Below are 23185 nucleotides of genomic sequence, written 5' to 3'. Positions count from 1 at the left end.
TCTGTTTAATCTTAACCAGTGTCGGCTATTCACTATTTTGAAAACGTGAACCCTGAATTCACAACAGCATCAAACAAGTCAAGACAATCTGTGATACAGATTAAAGACAGATGAAACAGATGAAAGACAACAAAAAATGCTTCAGAAACACAGCCACCCAACCCACCCACCCTAAAGAAGATGCCATTTTATTGCATATATTTACATGATGAGTGAATTTGCTCCAGTTGTGCTTTATTGCCCAAGAGCCTGCTGGGAAACTGCGAGCAAGTATCGTCGAAATTGGCCCGGGTAATGAGCAAGGCTTTGAGAGTAGGCACGGTCATGCAGTTCCTCTCGTCAGTCCAGGTGTTGCTCATGAGTGAAAATATTCGCTCAACTGGAGCACTGATGCCAGGTAGGCACATGGCAAACTGGCAAAGCTGGCTGGCATTGCTGTAAGGAATCTCACTGCTCTTGAAGTGCGCGAACATCTCCGCCCAGCGCTCATCCGTTTGGCATTGTCGCGTAGTATTTGACAGCTGCTAGCGAAAAAAATGTTATAACGCAGCCGCAACATTGTAAGGTTGACTGCGCACACACGCACATTGATGCTGAATTGCTAGAAGCTTTATTGACATCTCGTTGGCTATATACACTACCGTTCAAAAGTTTGGGGTCACTTTGAAATGTCCTTATTTTTGAAAGAAAAGCACTGTTCTTTTCAATGAAGATCACTTTAAACTAATCAGAAATCCACTCTATACATTGCTAATGTGGTAAATGACTATTCTAGCTGCAAATGTCTGGTTTTTGGTGCAATATCTCCATAGGTGTACAGAGGCCCATTTCCAGCAACTCTCACTCCAGTGTTCTAATGGTACAATGTGTTTGCTCATTGCCTCAGAAGGCTAATGGGTGATTAGAAAACCCTTGTACAATCATGTTAGCACAGCTGAAAACTGTTTAGCTCTTTAGAGAAGCTATAAAACTGACCTTCCTTTGAGCAGATTGAGTTTCTGGAGCATCACATTTGTGGGGTCGATTAAATGCTCAAAATGGCCAGAAAAATGTCTTGACTATATTTTTCTATTCATTTTACAACTTATGGTGGGAAATAAAAGTGTGACTTTTCATGGAAAACACAAAATTGTCTGGGTGACCCCAAACTTTTGAACGGTAGTATATGATCGCTGTAACCGGGACAGTTTGTTAGTGTTTGGTGTAAACCGGGACATTTCAGCGTCCCGATGGACCTTTGTCGGGACTGGGGACACGCAACTCAAAATCGGGACTGTCCCGGTCAAACCGGGACGTCTGGTCACGTTACCTGACGCTAATATGAGCTAGTGAAATATCTAAACAGCTAACTACGTTAGCTAGTGATAATATCCTGCTACTATGATAGCAAACTATGATAGGCCTAGTGGTAGCGTGTCCGCCTCTCGATTGGGAGATTGTGAGTTCTATTCATGGTCGGGTCATACCAAAGACCATCATAAAAAATGGTACCTACTACCATCTGGCAAGGCACGTTGCAATACAGATGTGAGTGGGAAGTCAAACTCTCGTGGTTACCAGAGGACTAGCCCCCCACTGTAACCCTAGCTATGTGAGAGGCCGAGGGCTACGGAAACGGAGATCGGCGCTGCCCGATGCGCCATATCAGAGTTGAGCCTGGTTAGTACTTGAGTAGGAGACTGCCTAGGAATACCAGGTACTGGGCGTGGGAAGGACTTTGACTGTGATAGCAAGAGGACATTTTAAATTAGCATAGCCATATGCATTTATCAATTCTGACTTTTTTTTAATTGAGGGTAATAGAGGCTCGTGAGATGTTTTATGCAATATTTAGTAGTTTCTTGGACACTTTTATTTGACATGTATTATTTTTGATGGTTTAAAAATTCATAGACACGGATAAGCTCACATTCGGATTTGGGTTTATCCCATTCCAATATGGCGGACGCTCCTGTAGGCCTGTTTCTCTGGTAACAACTACATTACCCATAATTCCAATCAGCCTACACTTTTACGTCATGTCCGAAACATCGGCAGTTTCCTGTGATATGACACAGTCGTTTAGATTAGAAAACACATATTAATACAAGAAGATTACACCTTATAGTAGAGCGAAACCGCGTTTAAATAATTTATCGCACTCCAGGTTCGCCGGCTGAGTGAGTTTAGCTGGCTGAAAATGGAGGCGGTGCCGCGAATGCCGATGATTTGGCTGGATTTGAAGGAGGCTGGAGATTTTCAGTTTAGCTCGACTGTTAAACAGGTGAGGTTGACTCAAACATCATGATAGAGCCTGAGTGATACCTTAAAGTGCTTCTTTGATTGACGTTATTAGCGTAAAATTGGACGGATACGCTAAAAAGTGGTTAACCTTAGCCAAACATATTAGGCTAGTTTTGCTGGCTAACCATAATTGTGTTGTGCTTTTTTTTTGTTTCCCACCCGTATTCCGCTTTCTGCGTTGTGATTGCCTAATGTCAGCTGGTGACTGGTAAACTGCGCGTGAGGTGAAGTAACAGCCAATCAGAATGCCTATGAGTGCCATCGTATGAGCCAATCACAGTGTAGTAGGCGGGATTTGACGTAATACGGCCAGGAAAAACACAGTGTGCGCGCGCATGGCTGAAGCTTTAACATGGGCGTAACCGACATCTTTTTACTGTAAATAAACTAAAAATGTATTTAAAGGGTCTGTGATTAAAACTTTTATCAACAACTTATCTAGCTGGCCTTCAACCGAGGGCATGTTTTCTATAAGCTATGCTATTGTGTCACTGATGTAATAATATACAGTAGTATGCAAAAGTTTGGGCACCCCTGGTCAAAATTGCTGTTACTGTGAACAGTTAAGCAATTTTAAGATGAAGTGATCTCCAAAAGGCATAAAGTTAAAGATGAGCAAAAACAATATTTTTTTTTATTTTCATCTTTTACATTTTCAAAATGACAAAAAAAAGAAAAGGTCCCGAAGCAAAAGTTTGGGCACCCTGCATGGTTAGTACCTAGTAACACCTGCTTTGGCAAGTATCACAGCTTGTAAACACTTTTTATAGCCAGCTAATAATCTTTCAGTTCTTACCTGGGGGATTTTCACACATTCGTCCTTGCAAAAGGCTTCCAGTTCTACAAGTTTCCTGGCTGTCTTGCATGCACTGCTCTTTTGAGATCTATCCACAGATTTTCAATGATGTTTAGGTCAGGGGACTGTGAGGGCCCGGGCAAAACCTTCAGCTTGGGCCTCTTGAGGGATTCCATTGTAGATTTTGAGGTGTGTTTTGGATCATCGTCTTATTGTAGGACCCGTCCTCTTTTTAACTTCAACTTTTTTACAGATGGTGTGATGTTTGCTGGTATTTATTCGAATCCATGCTTCCCTCGACCAATGAAATGTGCCCTGTGCCACTGGCTGCAACACGACCCCAAAGCACGATCGATCCACACCCATGCTTCAGAGTCGGAGAGGTGTTCTTTTCCTGGAATTCGGCACCTTTTTTCTCCAAACATACCTTTGCACATTGTGGCCAAAAAGTTCTATTTTGATTTCATCAGTCCACAGGACTTGTTTCCAAAATGCATCAGGCTTATTTAGATGTTCGTTTGCAAACTTCAGACGCTGAATTTTGTGGCTCGGACGCAGGAAAGGTTTTCTTCTGATGACTCTCCCATGAAGGTCATATTTGTTCAGGTGTCGCTGCATAGTAGAACAGTGCACCACCACTCCAGGGTCTGCTAAATCTTTCTGAAGGTCTTTTGCAGTCAAACAGGGGTTTTTATTTGCCTTTCTAGCAATCCAACAAGCAGTTCTTTCAGAAAGTTTTCTTCATTTTCCAGACCTCACCTTGATCGCCACTGTTTCTGTTAACTGCCATTTCTTAATAACATTACAATCTGAGGAAACAGCTACCTGAAAACACTTTGCTACGTTCTTGTAGCCTTCTCCTGCTTTGTGAGCATCAATTATTTTATTATTCAGAATGCGAGGGAGTTGCTTAGAGGAGCCCATGGCTGTTGATTTTAGGGACAAGTTTGAGGAGTCAGAGAATTTATACAGCTTTGAAATCTGCATCATCTGACCTTTCCTAACGAAGAATTTGAACAAGCCACAGCTCAATAAGCTAATTAAGGTCTGGAACCTTGGGAAAAGTTACCTGAGAACTCAAATGTATTGGGGTGCCCAAACTTTCGCATGGTGTTCCTTTTCTTTTTTTTTCACTCTCTAATTGTACAAAACAAAAATAATACACAAATCTTGCAGAAAACGCTGAAAAGAAATGTGTCGTCTTTACCTTTATGCCTTTTGGTGATCAGTTCATCTTCTGCTCACTTAACTATTCACAGTAACAGACATTTTCAGTAAGGGTGCCCAAACTTTTGCATGCCATTGTATAATCAGCATTCATTGAGATTAGGTTTGGCTTCCAGCCTCTGCTTGTGTGGTTTTTTTTTTTGTTTGTTTGTTTGTTTTTTATTGTCACCTTTAATTTTAACTTTAGGAATCTGATCAAAATTTGTTCCAAACATGTAAATCGAAACTGTTGGGTTTGTCTCAATCCACAGGCAATATAGAGAAATAAATAAACTGACACACAACCTCTCTCTATCCCAGTGTCATATCCAGCATGATGTCTGTTTTGTTCCTCTTGGTTTGTTAGTTCATACTGAAGAATTACGGTGAGGATCCAGACAACTACAACGAGCCACTGAAAAAGCTGGAACAGTTACGACAGGTGCGTGAACGGCATACAGTGATCTTACCGGACAGTTTCCAGGACGTTTTGTCTCATCTCTGATTTGCTTCCTCAGAGTGCAGTGAACGTGACGCGGGATTTCGAGGGCTGCAGTACACTCCGCAAATACTTCGGGCAGCTGCACTACCTTCAGAGCCGCGTGCCTTTGGGTCCCGGACAGGAAGCTGCTGTCCCGGTGTCCTGGTCAGATATACTATCTTGTGTCTTACATCAAATTTATACACAACCTGCGAGTGATGAAATGGCGTATTGTTTTATTATCAGTTACCAGAAGGATTTAATTTTGATTACAAGTTACGTTCAGGGTTCCACCTCCCTAATTTTCCATTCAGAACAGATATCTATAAATGAGGGCTGGGTGAATCACACTATCTTTTCCTTGTGTTGTGAAATATTAAATTGTGCTTTTTAAAAATCTATTGTACTGACTTAATTTAGTTTATTGTGGTTTGCCACAAAAGTAAATAATTACAGTTTAAAAAAAAAAAAATAGACTTCAATAAAACGATAAACATGGTGGCAAGGGGCAATAACAGGGCTCGCACCCCAATTGAAAATTGTCTCTTATGCTAAAAAAGAGGGACGGGGACAAAAAACCCACACACATCAAAATACAAAAGTACAGAAGGAAAAATTATTAGTAATAAGCTAATGCTGCAAAGAGTGTTACATGGAAGAATATAATAGGCCGATGTAAATCTATTTTATTTAATGAGAGACTTAATACTGAAACATCCTTTTTTTTTTTTTTTTTAACTAGTTTTTTATCATCAAAGTAAAATTTTCATACATTTTAAAATGCAATACTTGTCGGTTGTTGTGTGGGTTTTTTTTTTTTTTGTAGAAATATCTCATCTCATTATCTCGAGCCGCTTTATCCTTCTACAGGGTCGCAGGCGAGCTGGAGCCTATCCCAGCTGACTACGGGTGAAAGGCGAGGTACACCCTGGACAAGTCGCCAGGTCATCACAGGGCTGACACATAGACACAGACAACCATTCACACTCACATTCACACCTACGCTCAATTTAGAGTCACCAGTTAACCTAACCTGCATGTCTTTGGACTGTGGGGGAAACCGGAGCACCCGGAGGAAACCCACGCGGACACGGGGAGAACATGCAAACGCCACACGGAAAGGCCCTCGCCGGCCACGGGGCTCGAACCCGGACCTTCTTGCTGTGAGGCGACAGCGCTAACCACTACACCACCGTGCCGCCCCCTGGTAGAAATATCTTTATTTTATTGACAGAATATTTAATATTTTTGTCACATCACCCTGCTCTACTACAAGCCACTGATTTATAGCTCAAAATGACAGAAAATTTAAAGTTACAGTTTTAACTCTGATTATAAAGCTGAAAGCAGCAGGACTGTCAGAGCTGCTGTTATAAAAACCTGATGAGAGTCCAGGATTCAGCAGCTCTGTGGGGTAAAGATAACTGGCCCACTGGACACTTTACACTACCGTTCAAAAGTTTGGGGTCACTTTGAAATGTCCTTATTTTTGAAAGAAAAGCCCTGTTCTTTTCAATGAAGATCACTTTAAACTAATCAGAAATCCACTCTATACATTGCTAATGTGGTAAATGACTATTCTAGCTGCAAATGTCTGGTTTTTGGTGCAATATCTCCATAGGTGTATAGAGGCCCATTTCCAGCAACTCTCACTCCAGTGTTCTAATGGTACAATGTGTTTGCTCATTGCCTCAGAAGGCTAATGGATGATTAGAAAACCCTTGTACAATCATGTTAGCACAGCTGAAAACAGTTGAGCTCTTTAGAGAAGCTATAAAACTGACCTTCCTTTGAGCAGATTGAGTTTCCGGAGCATCACATTTGTGGGGTCGATTAAATGCTCAAAATGGCCAGAAAAATGTCTTGACTATATTTTCTATTCATTTTACAACTTATGGTGGTAAATAAAAGTGTGACTTTTCATGGAAAACACAAAATTGTTTGGGTGACCCCAAACTTTTGAACGGTAGTGTACATCAGATGATTTATCATTTTTTTTTTTTTGGGGGGGTTCCCCCCCCATTCACTAGGACGGAGATCTTCTCGGGTAAGACAGTCACACATGAGGACATTAGCTACGAGCAAGCGTGCATCCTGTATAATTTGGGTGAGAATCTGCACTCTTACAGAATCACACAGACTCCATTGTGTGTTGTTTATGAGCTCGTGTTTCCTGATTAGATATATATTTGTTTTTGCTTGTGCAGGAGCGCTGCACTCGATGCTGGGAGCGATGGACAACCGAGTATCAGAGGAGGCAAGTGTGACCGATCGCTCAGGTCGATCCCCGGCTTTTCATATCAACCTGTATTTTCTATTTCTGTTAAATTCTTTGATATGTAGTATTACTGATATTACACGTTGACCATTTATTCACATGCATTCACCTTTACAATGTTCTAAAGGGAAAAAAAAATTCCCCTTTTTTAGATACCAAGAATGAAATTTGATCGTCATCAGGTTCTTGTTTTGCCAAAAAAAAATCCCTTCTGTTTTTGTCTATTATTTGGACACACAAGTGGACAGACTTGAAGGAGGATTTTTTTTTTTGTGAACTTTGGATCTCCTCCACGTTCATGTGCTCATTATTCACTCAGTCTGATCTCACCATTCTCATTGCTTTAATATCAATCCAACAAGAGTGTGGTGGAAATCCTCTGACTGAGATCAGACAATGTCCTTGACTAAAGTCCTTTTTAAGTTTTAAATTTTTTATTTTTGCAGAATGGTGTAACAACTACGGGTTTGGTAATATCCGTGGAGTTGTGGACTAATAACTGGGTTGTACAATGATTGCAGGGCTGAGCAACAGTGTAGCTGTGAAACGATCATTTTGACTCGAAGGATGACATTGGTGCGCGCTCGTGTGTGTGAATGTGTGATCGAATATACCGTGTGTGTGTTAAGTTAAAGAAAAAAAAATTTCCCTGAGGGAAGGAAATGTCTCATGGTTCAGATAACAGTACACTATACATGTATCATAACATTTTTATAAAGCAAAACGTTTCTGCTTTTTGATTTGAAATTGTCTGATTTTTAATGCACAACACTGCTGTGCTGACAGTTTGTTAGCAAATCCGTATATTGTAATCCACACTGTGGTCACACACACAGTTGCTTGTTCGCTGGAAACTTGTTTCTCATGGTTCTTGCTTCATGTTTTGAATTCAAGCTGCTTTTTTTCCCCCCTCTTTGTTTCACATCTTCCTCTCGGCAGGGGATGAAGGTCTCCTGTACACATTTCCAGTGCTCAGCTGGAGCCTTCACCTACCTGCGAGATCACTTCAGCCATAACTACAGTGTGGACATGAGTCACCAGATCCTTAACCTCAACATCAATCTCATGCTGGTACACACACACACGCGCGCACACACACACACACACACACACACACATGCATTAACACTAACATTTTGCAGTGGATTAATTCCGGTTGTGTGTGCAGGGTCAGGCGCAGGAGTGTTTGCTGGAGAAGTCCATGCTGGACAACAGAAAGAGTTTCCTTGTTGCACGGATAAGTGCTCAGGTATTTCCCAGACGCTTAAAAAAAAAAAAAAAAAAAGTGAAAAAAACATGCAGGTCATAATTTTTTTTTTTCACAAGACTAAAGATAATAAACCCATTTGTAGCAGTCGTCCTGTCCTGCATCAGCACGTACTGAAGTGATTTTATTCATCTTCATCTGTAATTTTTATTCCTGTATAGTTAATGTTTTGGAGCATTTTTTTTTTCTTGAAGTTAATCGGACGTAAGAATACGTCAAACTGAAATGTAAAGCTTCACCTCTGGTTGTGACAGCACTGATACGAGACTCCTTTTGTAAACATTTAAAAAATCTGTACATGTGGAGCGTCCTCCCTGTGAATGAGCTTTTTTTTTTTTTTTATTGCTTTATTGGGCATGACTTCTCACATCAAAATACAAAAATAAATGAGCAAAAAAAAAAACTGACAAGAAAGCCACCCAAAGGGGTCGGCACGAACGGGACCCGAAAGTACCCATGCGAGGCACCGCCCAAATGAGCTGTTACTATAGAAACCGTGATAAAGCTGTGATTTGGAGCTGCTGTTCTAGAAAATTAATCAACATCTGACTAATCAGAACCCAGAATTCAACAACGCTGTGGTGCAAGGCAACTTCATGCGCAGTGAAAAATGTTTTTACTTTGTTTCAACCGTCCAGATTAGTCGTGAATTTTTTTTGGTCGGTTTTAGCGGTCACAGTGTCCCGTTTTGGTATTTTTGTTATAATCTGAAAATTCAACATGTATTCATGGTGTTCTCTCTGTAATGAAGCACTGACACGTCCTTATGTTGTTGCCTTCAGGTAGTGGACTATTATAAAGAGGCCTGCCGTGCCCTGGAGAACTCGGACACCGCCTCAATGCTCGGAAAGATCCAGAAAGACTGGAAGAAGCTTGTGCAGATGAAGATTTACTATTTTGCTGCGATTGCTCATGTGCGTATCTTTGTGAAAAACTAGAACTGTGTGTAATGTGGTAAGAAAATAGAGACAAGTCTGCAGAATTGTAGACCACGATTACGGTTTCTGTTTATAAATTCTCCAGAACAGGAAACGATGAGAGAAGTGTGGGCTTTTTTTTTTTCTTTTTTAATTTAATTTTCATATCTGGATTACTATGAAGCTGAGTTTTGAGCTCATGGAAGCAAGGAGACAGAAGAAGAGAGACAGAGACTCAAGGAGAGAGAGAGGAGTGTGTGTGTCTGTATTAGAGAATAATGTTTTCAATATGGCAGGGATGTGATTTTCCTGCGAATTCGCGGAATTCCGCTTTTTTTCACCTCAAAGTTTAAAAAAAAAAATTTTTCCGATTTTTCGCTCAAAAATCCGCATTCGTATCCTATTTGTTCCGACTTTCAGTAATTCCGTCATTGAGATGAAACGAGGTACGTGATTGGCCCATCGCTCTGTAACAACCAATGAACGCGCTTGTTAGATAGCTATACGTAAGTTCGCTTCAAACAAAGAGTTGAAAGATGGCAGCCTCCGTGATCGAGCGTAAAGATGCAAATCGAGTTAAAGAAATCGACAGAATAGTGAAAAACAAGTTCCGCTGGGAATGGTTGGAGAAAGGGGTTGCTACAGATATTGGACATAAGACTGTGAGACATTTGTTCAGCGATTTCGTTCTTTGGGGGGAGGGCAGAGGACTCTGGCTGTCAAGTTTGGGGATGTTGGGACCTCCCCTGCCCGAGCTATGAGCGTGCAAAGTCAGGCTGGAGCCCGGGATAGAAACGAAACCTTAGCGGAGTGCCGCGGCTCACCTCGGGGCGAATTACGTCCCGAGGTGCAGGGCTAGCGCGCCCTGCCCACGCTGGTTCTTTGGGGGGAGGGCAGAGGACTCTGGCTGTCAAGTTTGGGGCGGCTGGGACCTCCCCTGCCCGAGCTACGAGCGTGCAAAGTCGGGCTGGAGCCCGGGATAGAAACGAAACCTAAGTGAGTGAACACTGGGGTTCTGAATATCCTTAAGTGAGTGAACACTGTGGAGTTATGATTATCCTTTGGTGAGTGAACACTATAGAGTTATGTATATGAAGTTGACATTGCTAGAGTAGAAACTGCAGAAAAAAAGTGACTGATCTGCTGGAACTGGACATGGATGCTCGCATCTTTTTTTCTTTGAGAGTTCCTGAAGACTTGTGGATGAATTCTTATGTTGCATCATGTTTGTTTGAAAAGGCACATTTAGGTATGTTCAACTTCTACAGTAATTGAAAGTATAAATTTTGTTTTTCCTTATACAATTTTCTATTTATTCTAATGCAGATGATTTAATTTAGAATGACATTTTTAGGTTTCATGTTTTGGGGTTTTGTCAGTTAAGAATCATTGAATTTACTATAGGGGCTCAGAGTTGCATGTTGACCATTAAATTGGCTTGAATTTGTTAATCATGACAAGTTTTTTCTTGTGTGTTTGCTTGCCATTTTAGTACAATTTTTAAGTCAGAAAACCCCAGAACCCAGGAGCTTCGGGGGGCTTCGCCCCCCCCTCCTTGTCCCCCCACCAGGGCGCTGCCCTGGACCAGCTGGGGGCCTGCGGCCCCCAGACCCCCGGCTAAAATTTTCAGATAATTTCACCAGCCCCAAATCACATCCCTGATATGGTCTTACTGGTCGTTTGTCTCTCTCCATAGCTGCATATGGGAAAGCAGGCCGAGGAGCAGCAGAAATATGGAGAAAGGGTAAACATCCTACTTTACTTTCATCAATTTTTTTTTTTTTTTTTAACCTCAGACATTGTGTCCCCTAATTCCTGCAAATCCTTTTTGAAATCTTAAATGTTCTTACCTGCAGCTAAAAGCAGTGGGTCTTAGCTACTGTGAAATTTATTTATTTTTTGTTCCTCCACAGCTCACTTATCTTCAGAGTTCACTAGACAAACTGAACGAAGCGATAAAGTTGGCTAAAGGGCAGCCGGACAGCGTTCAAGAAGCTTTGCGCTTCACCATGGATGTCATCGGGGGGAAGTTAGTAACCACGTTGTGTCGTCTCTCTCATTCTCAACCACACAACTTGCACTTTATAAAGACATTTGTCACTTCCTTTATTTATCTATCTATTTATCTATCTATTTGAAGATTTAACTCTGCTAAAAAAGACAATGACTTCATTTACCATGAGGCCGTGCCATCTTTGGAGACTCTTCCTTCCGTTAAAGGTATTGTGGGTTACAGTGATGTGCAGCTATTTCAGTCTTGTTAATCAGAGCTGTATGTAATTCTTAATATTGTTCTTGTGATGGTGTGAATGTTATAAAAAAAATGCTGTTGAAGCTATTACAGGCATTTCTACTGTACACTACCGTTCAAAAGTTTGGGGTCACCCAGACAATTTTGTGTTTTCCATGAAAAGTCACACTTTTATTTACCACCATAAGTTGTAAAATGAATAGAAAATATAGTCGAGACATTTTTCTGGCCATTTTGAGCATTTAATCGACCCCACAAATGTGATGCTCCAGAAACTCAATCTGCTCAAAGGAAGGTCAGTTTTATAGCTTCTCTAAAGAGCTCAACTGTTTTCAGCTGTGCTAACATGATTGTACAAGGGTTTTCTAATCATCCATTAGCCTTCTGAGGCAATGAGCAAACACATTGTACCATTAGAACACTGGAGTGAGAGTTGCTGGAAATGGGCCTCTATACACCTATGGAGATATTGCACCAAAAACCAGACATTTGCAGCTAGAATAGTCATTTACCACATTAGCAATGTATAGAGTGGATTTCTGATTAGTTTAAAGTGATCTTCATTGGAAAGAACAGTGCTTTTCTTTCAAAAATAAGGACATTTCAAAGTGACCCCAAACTTTTGAATGGTAGTGTACATAATGCATTACCATATCTAGGTTTACTAACAAACTGCTTTGTTGGACGAAAATAAAAATCATATCTTCTCCAGGTGCGCCACTAGTCAAAGCCTTACCCGTGAATCCAACAGACCCCAGTGTAACAGGACCAGACATTTTCTCCAAGCTGGTGCCTATGGCTGCTCATGAGGCTTCCTCTCTCTACAGGTTGTGTTTGCTAAACATGAAATGTTGCTAATAATTAAACTTCCAAAATGAATGATTTTCTAACACTTAAAAACTCGTATTTATCTCTGCCAAGGAGGTTTTCAGTGCGGTTTGTTTGACTGTAAACAAGATTGTAGGTTTTGTGCAGACCCAATTTCCATGAAACTTGGTGGAAGGGTGTAGCATGGGCCAAGGAAGAACACATTAGATTTTGGACTAGGTCTGAGTCATGGGGGCTCCACAAATTAGTTTCACTTTCACTGCAATAGACAGTGCTTGGCCTTGGCTAAAGTCTGTGCTCAACAATAATATACATCTTAAAATCCTGTAGATGGCAGTAGTGACAGAACATAGCCAATGTAGAAGAAATACAATGACTCAATATCACAATCCACATTCATGGGTACCAGGAATTCTCTGAGATACACATGTGGGCACTACTATAATTCTAATACAACCCTGATTCCAAAAAAGTTGGGACAAAGTACAAATTGTAAATAAAAATAGAATGCAATGATGTGGAAGTTTCAAAATTCCATATTTTATTCAGAATAGAACATAGATGACATATCAAATGTTTAAACTGAGAAAATGTATCATTTAAAGAGAAAAATTAGGTGATTTTAAATTTCATGACAACAACACATCTCAGAGTTGGGACAAGGCCATGTTTCCCACTGTGAGACATCCCCTTTTCTCTTTACAACAGTCTGTAAACGTCTGGGGACTGAGGAGACAAGTTGCTCAAGTTTAGGGATAGGAATGTTAACCCATTCTTGTCTAATGTAGGATTCTAGTTGCTCAACTGTCTTAGGTCTTTTTTTGTCGTATCTTCCGTTTTATGATGCGCCAAATGTTTTCTATGGGTGAAAGATCTGGACTGCAGGCTGGCCAGTTCAGTACCCGGACCCTTCTTCTACGCAGCCGTGATGCTGTAATTGATGCAGTATGTGGTTTGGCATTGTCATGTTGGAAAATGCAAGGTCTTCGCTGAAAGAGACGTCGTCTGGATGGGAGCATATGTTGCTCTAGAACCTGGATATACCTTTCAGCATTGATGGTGTCTTTCCAGATGTGTAAGCTGCCCATGCCACACGCACTAATGCAACCCCATACCATCAGAGATGCAGGCTTCTGAACTGAGCGCCGATAACAACGGGTCGTCCTTCTCCTCTTTAGTCCGAATGACACGGCGTCCCTGATTTCCATAAAGAACTTAAAATTTTGATTCGTCTGACCACAGAACAGTTTTCCACTTTTCCACAGTCCCTTTTAAATGAGCCTTGGCCCAGAGAAGACGTCTGCACTTCTGGATCATGTTTAGATACGGCTTCTTCTTTGAACTATAGAGTTTTAGCTGGCAACGGCGGATGGCACGGTGAATTGTGTTCACAGATAATGTTCTCTGGAAATATTCCTGAGCCCATTTTGTGATTTCCAATACAGAAGCATGCCTGTATGTGATGCAGTGCCGTCTAAGGGCCCGAAGATCACGGGCACCCAGTATGGTTTTCCGGCCTTGACCCTTACGCACAGAGATTCTTCCAGATTCTCTGAATCTTTTGATGATATTATGCACTGTAGATGATGATATGTTCAAACTCTTTGCAATTTTACACTGTCGAACTCCTTTCTGATATTGATCCACTATTTGTCGGCGCAGAATTAGGGGGATTGGTGATCCTCTTCCCATCTGTACTTCTGAGAGCTGCTGCCACTCCAAGATGCTCTTTTTATACCCAGTCATGTTAATGACCTATTGCCAATTGACCTAATGAGTTGCAATTTGGTCCTCCAGCTGTTCCTTTTTTGTACCTTTAACTTTTCCAGCCTCTTATTGCCCCTGTCCCAACTTTTTTGAGATGTGTTGCTGTCACAAAATTTCAAATGAGCCAATATTTGGCATGAAATTTCAAAATGTCTCACTTTCGACATTTGATATGTTGTCTGTTCTGTTGTGAATACAATAACAGTTTTTGAGATTTGTAAATTATTGCATTCCGTTTTTATTTACAATTACTTTGTCCCAACTTTTTTGGAATCGGGGTTGTAGTTTTGGAAATGTATCCAGACCATATAAAGTGGTTGTGGTTGCAGATTTCTGTATCATAGTTGACTTTTTTATTCTTGGGGGAGGTCTGTGTTCTCCGAGTGACTAGTTGACTTGTTTCCATGAAAACTGCTTGTATTTTATGGCGCAAGCTTGGCATTATTGAGTAATAACTTCAGTAATAACAGAATTGTCATCCACAGTGAAGAAAAGGCTAAGCTGCTCCGAGACATCATGGCAAAAATAGACAGCAAGAACGAGACTTTATTGTAAGATGAGTGCAAGTTCTCTGTGCATTTAAAATTTTTTTTTTTTTTTTTTTATTTAATTTACCCTTTTTTTAAAAAGGTGTTATCGTAACTAGTCTTGTTTCTTCAGACAATTCATGGACTCTCTGAATTTGGACCCTGACTCTGTGGACAACATGGACATGTACAACAGTATTCCCTCTGTACTCATGGAGAAGTGTGCTGCTTTGAGTGTGAGGCCGGACACAGTAAAGAGTCTCATACAATCCATGCAGGGTTGGTGTGTTTTGTTTTTTGTTTTTAATTAGAAATGTCCTACAAATACATCACGCTCATTTGTATCTCCATTTATCTCAGTACTATCAGGTGTGTTCACGGATGTGGAGGCCTCCCTGAGGGAGATTCGGTCAGTGTTAGATGACGATGAAGCAGGTGACCGGAAGCTGGAGGAGGTAGCAGGGAAGCAGAGTGTTCCAGCACAACCTGCCTCCATAGCTGAGCTCCGTAGGGACCTCGAGAAATACCTGGAGGCCCATGAGAAAGCAAGCTTCACCAACACGGAGCTTCATCGGGCCATGAATCTGCACATTAGCAACCTACGACTACTGGGGGGACCACTGGACACTCTGAGAGAGGCCTTGCCCAGACCACAACTTTCTGAAGGTACAAGCAGAAATAAATCTCTCTCCATCATGGACGGGTGCCATTAGAAATAAACTCGTAACGCAAAAAAAGTTCTCACCAACTGAAGATTTTTAACTTGTTGGCATTTTTCCAGATGAAGTAGCAGGTCTGCAGTGCATGAAAAGGATTCTGGGTAAAGTACAGGAGATGAAAGACCAGCGCAGTTCACTTGAGAAGCAGCTGAGGGAGCTGATCCAGCAGGATGACATCACTGCTGCTTTAGTTACCACCGAGAGGGCTGATATGAAGGTACTAGATTAGAATTTGGCTTACGTAGCATGTGATTCTTACTTAATGACTTAAGTGTGCTAGATATTTTGTTGGATCTTCTAATCTGTCTTCTCAGAGGTTATTTGAGGAGCAGCTGAAGAAGTATGAACAGGTAAAGGTGTACATCGATCAAAATCTAGCTGCTCAAGAGAACATCCTGAAGGCACTGACGGATGCGAATGTCCAGTATGCAACAGTACGCAAGAGCCTGGCCGAGACAGAACATAAGTAAGAGTCAAGAGGGATAGGTTTTTGTTCTGAATGAACTTCTGTAGAAATTCTTGCATTAGACTCATGTTTCGTGTTTACTCTGCAGATGGAACAGTACAGTGCAAATGCTTGTTGCTTCTTATGAAGCCTATGAAGACCTGATGAAAAAATCCCAGGAGGGAAAAGAGTTTTATGAAGACTTGGAGGCTAAAGCTTCTCGTCTGCTAGAAAGGGCCAAGACCATCTGCAAGACCAGGGATGATGAGAGACAAGTCATTTTAGAAAAGTAAGAGCGCTGAAGCATGTTTAATGTAAACTCTCGTCACGTTAACTGTCCCTTTTGTGATTCACCTCACTGCCACGGTCTTATTTACAAAGGGCAGGCTTTGATATCATCATTTGTTCCTGTTAGTTTGTGATGAGTTTAAATCACCTTACATGCTCAGTAATCTTCATTGTTTTCCAACTTCTTGCAACAGAGAGCTCCAAAAGAAGGTTCCTCAAAGACCCACAGCCCCAAAGCCAGCCCAAAAGAAAGCCCCAGATATGGATTGCTCTGGCATAGAGGACCCTGAAATAGCCAAGCTGAATGCTGCTATTTTAGCCTTAGGTGGAGACTTGCCAGAAGATCTTCGTAGTTTACCTCCTGAGCTTGCTCTTCCCATGATGCCAGAGGCTTTTCATCCAGGGGCAGCTGCTCTCTATGCACCACCCCAATTTCCTCCGAACCTACCACCTCCTGAACTCCTTGCACAAATCTCCCGTTTTACAACACTTCCCCCAACCCAGGGCTTCAGCCACAGTCTGCCACCAGGTTCCCTGCCCCAGCAACATCAGGTTCCTCAGATGCCCAACCCTCAAATCTCTCACCTTCCTTCAGTGCCTGGGTATCGTCCTCCAGCTTTACAAACCCAGACAGCTCTACCATGCTCACCAGCTCCCATTCGGACATCCACCACCACCGTGGATAGTGTACAGACACCTATTCCCAGCTACACTCCAGCACCAGGACAGCCAGCTATATCTGCATCCACCCTTGGACACCCTGTTCCCACTCCTGCGGTATATAATCCTTCTGCTCCAGTGGCTTCTCAGGCTCGGTATTTGCAACAGCCTGGTGTTTCTGTAAGCCAGCCGCCTCAGGGACTACAAGCTTCTCAGTCGCAGCCCCATCAACCGTTTCCCCCAGTTCGCAGTCAGGGCCAACCACAGCCGAGCCCACCACAGCCATTTTTCCAGCCGGTGTCAGCTCAGCAACAGATAGCTGTACCTGTAACTGGGCCTCAGCTCCCACAACAAACTCAGCCCCATTACCTACACCATATGGCACAACAAAGGCCACCTAATCTTCACCAACGGCCATTTAATATTCACTCTACACCATCTGCACTGCCTCAGCAGGTATATCCTCCTGTTTCATTTGTTCCTGGGTGCCAACCTGTGAATGCCATTGCTCCAAATCAGCTGCCGCATCATTCCATGCAACCACAAATGCCCCCATCTTCCCAGCCGATGCCTCAAGTTTCTATGCCACATTTACCAAATGTACAACAACAAATACCCCCTTGTTCCCAGCCCTATATGCCCCCAGTCAATCAGCAAGTACATGCTATACCACCTCCACAAACACCCCTTTCCTCACAGCAGGTACCACCTTCAGGCCATGGGCAAATGCCTCCTACTGCACAACAAATACCTCCACTGTCTCAGCCACAAATACCATCATCTTCCTCCCAAATGTCTCCTCCCACTCAACTGCAAATGCCTGCAGCTTCCCAACCAGTCTTGCATCCTTCTCATCCACCAGTATCCGCTGTTTCCCAGTCTTTACCTCACCCATCTCATCCACCAGTGCCCAGTGTTTCCCAACCATTACCACATCCCTCCCATCAACAAATTCATTCTCCCTACCAGCCAGCATTTCCAGCAACCACACCAAGGGTTCCAGTCCCTGTCCAGCCTCAGTTACCTCCAGTCTCTCTGTCAACACAGTTCCCAGTGCATGCCACTGCTCTCCCTTCACAGCCCCATGGCAATCTTCCCTCACAACTCCCTCCTGGACCTCGTCCTTCAGTGCCCCCACAGATGACCCAGCAACCTATCAGCTTGCCTCAGCACCATCTCCCCCCTCACTCTACACCTGTGGGTTATCCTGGTGGTATTCCAATAGTTCCCCACCAGTCCACAGTTCCTCAGCAGCCCCAGGCTCTGCCTCCACAGGTACCACCAGTGGCACCAGCATCTTACCCTGGTCCACATGCTGGGATCATTCCTCCTGGACCAATCCAGCATTCTGGGCCAGTCGTTACACCTGGACTCCAGTCACTTCCTCAGGGTATGATCCCACCATCTTCAGCTGCACCAGGGGCGACACCAAGCAGTGTCCTGCCTGCCCCATCACCTTCTCCATCACCAGGGCCTTCCTCGCTAGGTATCATGCCTCAGAGGCCCTCTCCTGCTCTCACACCTGTTGCAGGAGCAGCAATACCACAGACTGCGGCAGCACCCCTTCCCTCATCTGGTCCCTTGCCATCATCCAACTCACTGTTTCAGCACCAGAATTCCAGTACAGATGATCTTCTCTCTTCAAGCCCTGAAAGTCAGCATGGTGGTAGCAAAGACACGGCCAACGTCTTATTACCCACCAAGGCTGATCCTCAAGATGAACAGCATCGCAAGAAATCGGAGGGCGTGAAAATTATTCAAGGTGATCCGTACCAGGCTCCAGAGAGGGTCTCGCAGCTTTGTGCAGAACTTGAAAGGTTTCGGTCAACTGTCCAGTCTTTGGAACGTCCCTCAGGAGAGGGAGGTTTATCAGAACTTGATGCTCGATGGAAGGAGCTGCAAGATCAGCAGGAGAAGGATTCTCGTCAGCTCTCTATTGCCATAGCCCGGTGTTACACCATGAAAAACCGCCACCAGGACGTCATGCCTTACGACTGCAATCGAGTTGTCTTGCACTCTGGCAAAGATGACTACATCAATGCCAGCTTTATCGAGGATCTTTCACCATACTGTCCCCGTCTTATTGCAACGCAGGCTCCCCTTACCGGAACTGCTGCTGATTTCTGGCTCATGGTCTACGAACAGAAAGTGTCTCTAATTGTGATGTTGGTGTCTGAGCAAGAACTTGAGAAGGTAAGGCCTACACACTCATTATGAGGCTTTGTCAGACCACTCAATTTTTGAGCCGTAAGCAATTTTTTGGTTTCTTTTACAGCAAAAAGTCCTGCGCTACTTTCCATCTGAAAGAGGACAACAGATCACTCAAGGCTCAATCACACTCTGCCTGACGACCCAGAAAAACACAGCGACTCATGTGGAGCGCATGATTGGATTGCAGTATCGAGATCAGAGCCTGAAGCGCACAGTCATCCACTTACAGTTCACCTCGTGGCCTGAACTGTAAGGATCCAATACACAAAAAGGCACAGGGTTATCTTTAATCAAAGGGATTAGTGAGGCACAGTATAAACAAAGCTTTTTCTCTCTCTTTTCTCTAAACAGTGGCTTGCCAGAGAGCAAAAGTAACCTCATTCGCTTCATTCAGGAAGTTCACGGACATTACCTTCTCCAGCGGCCTTTACACACACCTGTTGTTGTGCACTGCAGGTAAATTATGCAAATGTACAACTTGCACCATTTTTGGTAGTAAAAAATTCAAACGCATTTACCTTGGGTGCTTATACATTTCAGCTCTGGGGTTGGCCGAACCGGAGCCTTCTGCTTGTTGTATGCTGCACTACAAGAGTTGGAGGCTGGGAATGGTATACCTGACCTGTCCCAGCTGGTGAGGAAGATGAGACAACAGAGGAAGAACATGCTACAGGAGAAGGTGTGTGGTTTCTTGTGGGTGTCACATCAACAAGGGTGTATTGTGATTTTTTTTTTTTTTTTTTTTTTTTTTAAATTAAGGCCACACCAATTCGATTAGTTGGTTCTCGGAATCGCCGCTTGAAGAAAATGAAAAAAAAAATCGAAATTGACTGCAGGTTGAGGTCACGTGACGTCGAAAACCAATCAAATCGCCCCTTTGAGTTTAGATAAAGACTTGTGGAAGAAGCATGCCTGTGGAGGGGAATCCTGCAAAGCCTGTTTGTGATTGTTAGGATATTCAGCAAACAGAAGCGTAAAATCTTTGACAGGTGTGTCGAAATTCAAGAGGGGGAAAACTTTGCACAGTTGTACTCAAGATGCCGTGAGCTTGTTACCCTGCAATGTGCCAACTTGGAGAACGACTCTGTGGAGGTGGGTTTGATTTATATATTTCATTGATTGATTGATCAATCAATGAAAGCCCTTAATGCATATGGGTGGAAATAAGATAAGCTATTAAAAGAGTCATATGAAATGTGTAACAATAATGTACAGGTAGTCGTCGACTTACGACCGATCAACTTTACGACTGTCTGGTTATGACTGGCAAGTGTTTCCCAGCTGAGCTAGCTGAGCGTACGACAGTTTCCGCCCCAGCTCCTGGTTTATGAAACGAGCAAATCCTCCCGCCAGCCCAAGCGCTGCAACAGCTGATGATGATGTAGATGACCCACAGCCAAGCACCAGTGATGCCAGCGGTCACTAAGTTTTGTATTTTGTTGTTTTACATTTATATTTTGGTACGTTTCAAACAAATGTTTTTTCTATTTTTCACACCTGTATTTCGTATTTTTTGTTTTGCCCATATTAAACGAATTGTACTGTACGCAGTGTAGTATGCAGTGTTTGACTTAAACCAAATAATGAGCCGAGGTAATGAAATAAAATGTTGATAAAATTAGACTTTAAGATGATTACAATATCATTACACATCACAATATACTTACGTTCATTTAACACAGGCCGACTTACGACCAGATCGGTTTACGACCGGTCAGTCGTAACTAAACGCAGTCGTAAGTCGACGACTACCTGTATTGTCTTTGTTTTGTTTCTTTATTATGAAAGCCCTCTATTTCCATCGCTAATTTTACCATCGGAGCTTTTTTTTTTTTTCGCGTGCTTGCTTCATATTTTTCCTGAAAAAATCCAACTAATTAAATTGGTGTGGCCTAATTCTAATTCTGTTTCTGTACTGCCAGTGTATGTGTTTCGACTGGGGTTAATCTAATCTAAATGTCATGTGAAACTGGACGAATCTAGGTTTCTGGGTAAAAGACTTGATGTTTTCTTGTCATGTTTTATACAGTTACACCTGAAATTCTGCCACGAGGCAGTCCTTAAACATGCAGAGCAGGTGCTTCAGCGTCGCGGCATCATTACCACCCCGAGCCAAAAGTCGACAAACAGCACAGCAGTTAAGGTGAAATACTTTGATCATTGGTGTCTAAATTTTGTACTTTAACATGCCAGACTCTGCAGTATATTTGTATGAAGTTACCTTAGCAATGACGAACTCTGATCTAACAATAAACGTTGATGTGTCTATGTCGCAGTACTCGCACCCAGAGGCTCAGGATATCGTTCTTGGAGGCGACATGTCCATTAGCTCCATCCAGGCTACGGTTGCTAGGCTAAGTATCCGCCCACCCAGCACCGAGTCTGACCAAGACCCGAATCAGGACCTTCAATCAATGCCCTCTGTTGCTGCAGGATTAGAACCAGAGTTGTCGCTCGTCCAAGACCTCCAGGCTGCTTCTCCAACGGATACTATTCCTGCCTCACTGAGTCCCCCGCTTTCCTGCCCTGCTTCTCCAGGTAAGATGCCGTCTCCTTCACCTCCGAACCACCCGGGGAACGGGTTTGAGGGATCCACAACCTTGCCAGTCTCCAACAATCATCCTGCACCTGAAGTAGCTCCTCCAGCACCTTCATCCTTGGACCTTCTGGCTTCGCTAACACCTGAGGCTTTTACACTCGACAACGGTTGCCGTGGCAAACCACGAATCAGCAAGCAAAGTTTCTTCCAGGCACAGGAAGGCCAAGGTCTGCAGGGTCCTCCAAATGGAGATGACCCACTCAGCACCCTGGATCCCCTCTGGACTCTCAACAAGTCCTGATTTCCTGGAATCCCTTTTGATGAGGGCACTTCTGTTTGTGCCTCAGTGTACTATATTCCCAGATCACTACCATTTTAGTGTTTTTCGCTGCTTATCAGCTGGCTAACAGCCTTTATTACTTTAATCCGTTATATCGTAGCGGGGACATGCACAGATTCCTGACTTCTTGTCCGTGGCCTGCATCTCTGGGACAGTTTCACTGTGTCTCGGTCCCTGTGTATCTTTCGTTCTGTACTTTTTTCTAGTACTGACCACCTTGTTCCTTAAAGCTGTTCCCCAGCATGCACTCTTCTTCTGAAGATGAGCCAGGCCTTCTTAATGGACATCTGCATTTCAACACCAAATATGTCTTTATTAACAGTGGAGATAGGAGAACGGAAATCAAAAAGTGGACTCGGTGAGCACTTTAATTTGGGAGAAAGGGACACTGGGTTTGTCAGTGTTTGATTTTCTTAAATCTTTAAACTGAAGAAAAAACAATGGGGTTCCTCTTTCAAATCCCATTTCACTTCGTAATTCAGAGCAGTTGACATGGTTACTACTTCTGTTGCACAGATTCCTTTCGTTCCACTTTGCTGCTTGCATCGTGGTCTACTTCTTATCAGCTATGACCAAGTTGGAAGATGGAAAGAACCGGACAAAAAAAAGTGCTAATTTTATTAGCATGCAACTGAAAGCTAGCGCGGACCAGTTCGCAGAATCACATTTCAGTAATGCCTAGCTGCCTCCAACTAACATCAGCTCACTCTTATTGTTGGCTGTTTTTGGGGAGTATTTGCTAACTTCGTTTGGCTAAGTGATGCTGTATGCTCTGTACTTCTTTTCCTTATAACCTAACTTATTTCTGATTCAGTACACCATAACATGACTCTTTCTGCCTTGTTAAATGTTGTAAATATCTTAATTAAACAATCGATCTCTTCAAAACATTCCTTACCTGTGTTTGTATTTGGAAAGAGCAGAACGCTTGTACAGGTTTCAGCTGTTAAATGTCAGTAATCCGAGAGGTCCGGTTCACGCCGAAGGAAGGACAAGGTGTTGCTGCATCACACCACCAAGAACTGACACGAAAATAAACATGGCATGACGACCTTTATAACTAATTAGTACAGAGATCTTTTCCCCATGACAAAAAAACAGAAAAGCGCATTAATTTGCATCCTTCTGCCGGGACCCTCCATTTTATACAGTGCAATTTTTCAGCAGTTGCATGTCCAGCTGGCAAAGCAAGTCGAGGGGATTGTAATGCAAACGGTAATCTGATATTAATGGTTCATGAAATTTCTCAGAACCCATTGTGGGAAACGGGGTTAGTGATGAGAAATGGACAAAAATATTTTCATGATACCACTGGGTATGGAGCACTTGCGTGTGACATCACAGCCGATCCAGATTGTGACAGACGCCATCTTGTCGGTCAA

General features: G+C 42.9%; 1 protein-coding gene across 1 annotated transcript; it reads left to right on the top strand.

Moving 5' to 3' along the window:
- Positions 1-2023: 2023 nt before the first annotated feature.
- Positions 2024-22693, top strand: ptpn23a (protein tyrosine phosphatase, non-receptor type 23, a). The gene is made up of 24 exons (XM_060900463.1): positions 2024-2263; positions 4653-4727; positions 4804-4931; positions 6797-6873; positions 6974-7023; positions 7984-8115; positions 8213-8293; positions 9094-9225; positions 10925-10972; positions 11142-11257; positions 11369-11448; positions 12192-12306; positions 14560-14625; positions 14735-14880; positions 14962-15267; positions 15383-15537; positions 15635-15786; positions 15875-16054; positions 16248-18906; positions 18989-19173; positions 19276-19380; positions 19465-19603; positions 20954-21067; positions 21201-22693. The coding sequence occupies exons 1-24, from the start codon at positions 2180-2182 to the stop codon at positions 21762-21764; spliced, it is 5889 nt and encodes a 1962-aa protein (XP_060756446.1). The 5' UTR covers positions 2024-2179; the 3' UTR covers positions 21765-22693.
- Positions 22694-23185: the final 492 nt, after the last annotated feature.

Source organism: Neoarius graeffei, chromosome 19 (assembly GCF_027579695.1).
Source record: "Neoarius graeffei isolate fNeoGra1 chromosome 19, fNeoGra1.pri, whole genome shotgun sequence".
Lineage (NCBI taxonomy): Eukaryota > Metazoa > Chordata > Actinopteri > Siluriformes > Ariidae > Neoarius > Neoarius graeffei.
Note: the sequence above shows the minus strand (reverse complement) of the source record. Positions and strands in the feature narration are given on the sequence as shown.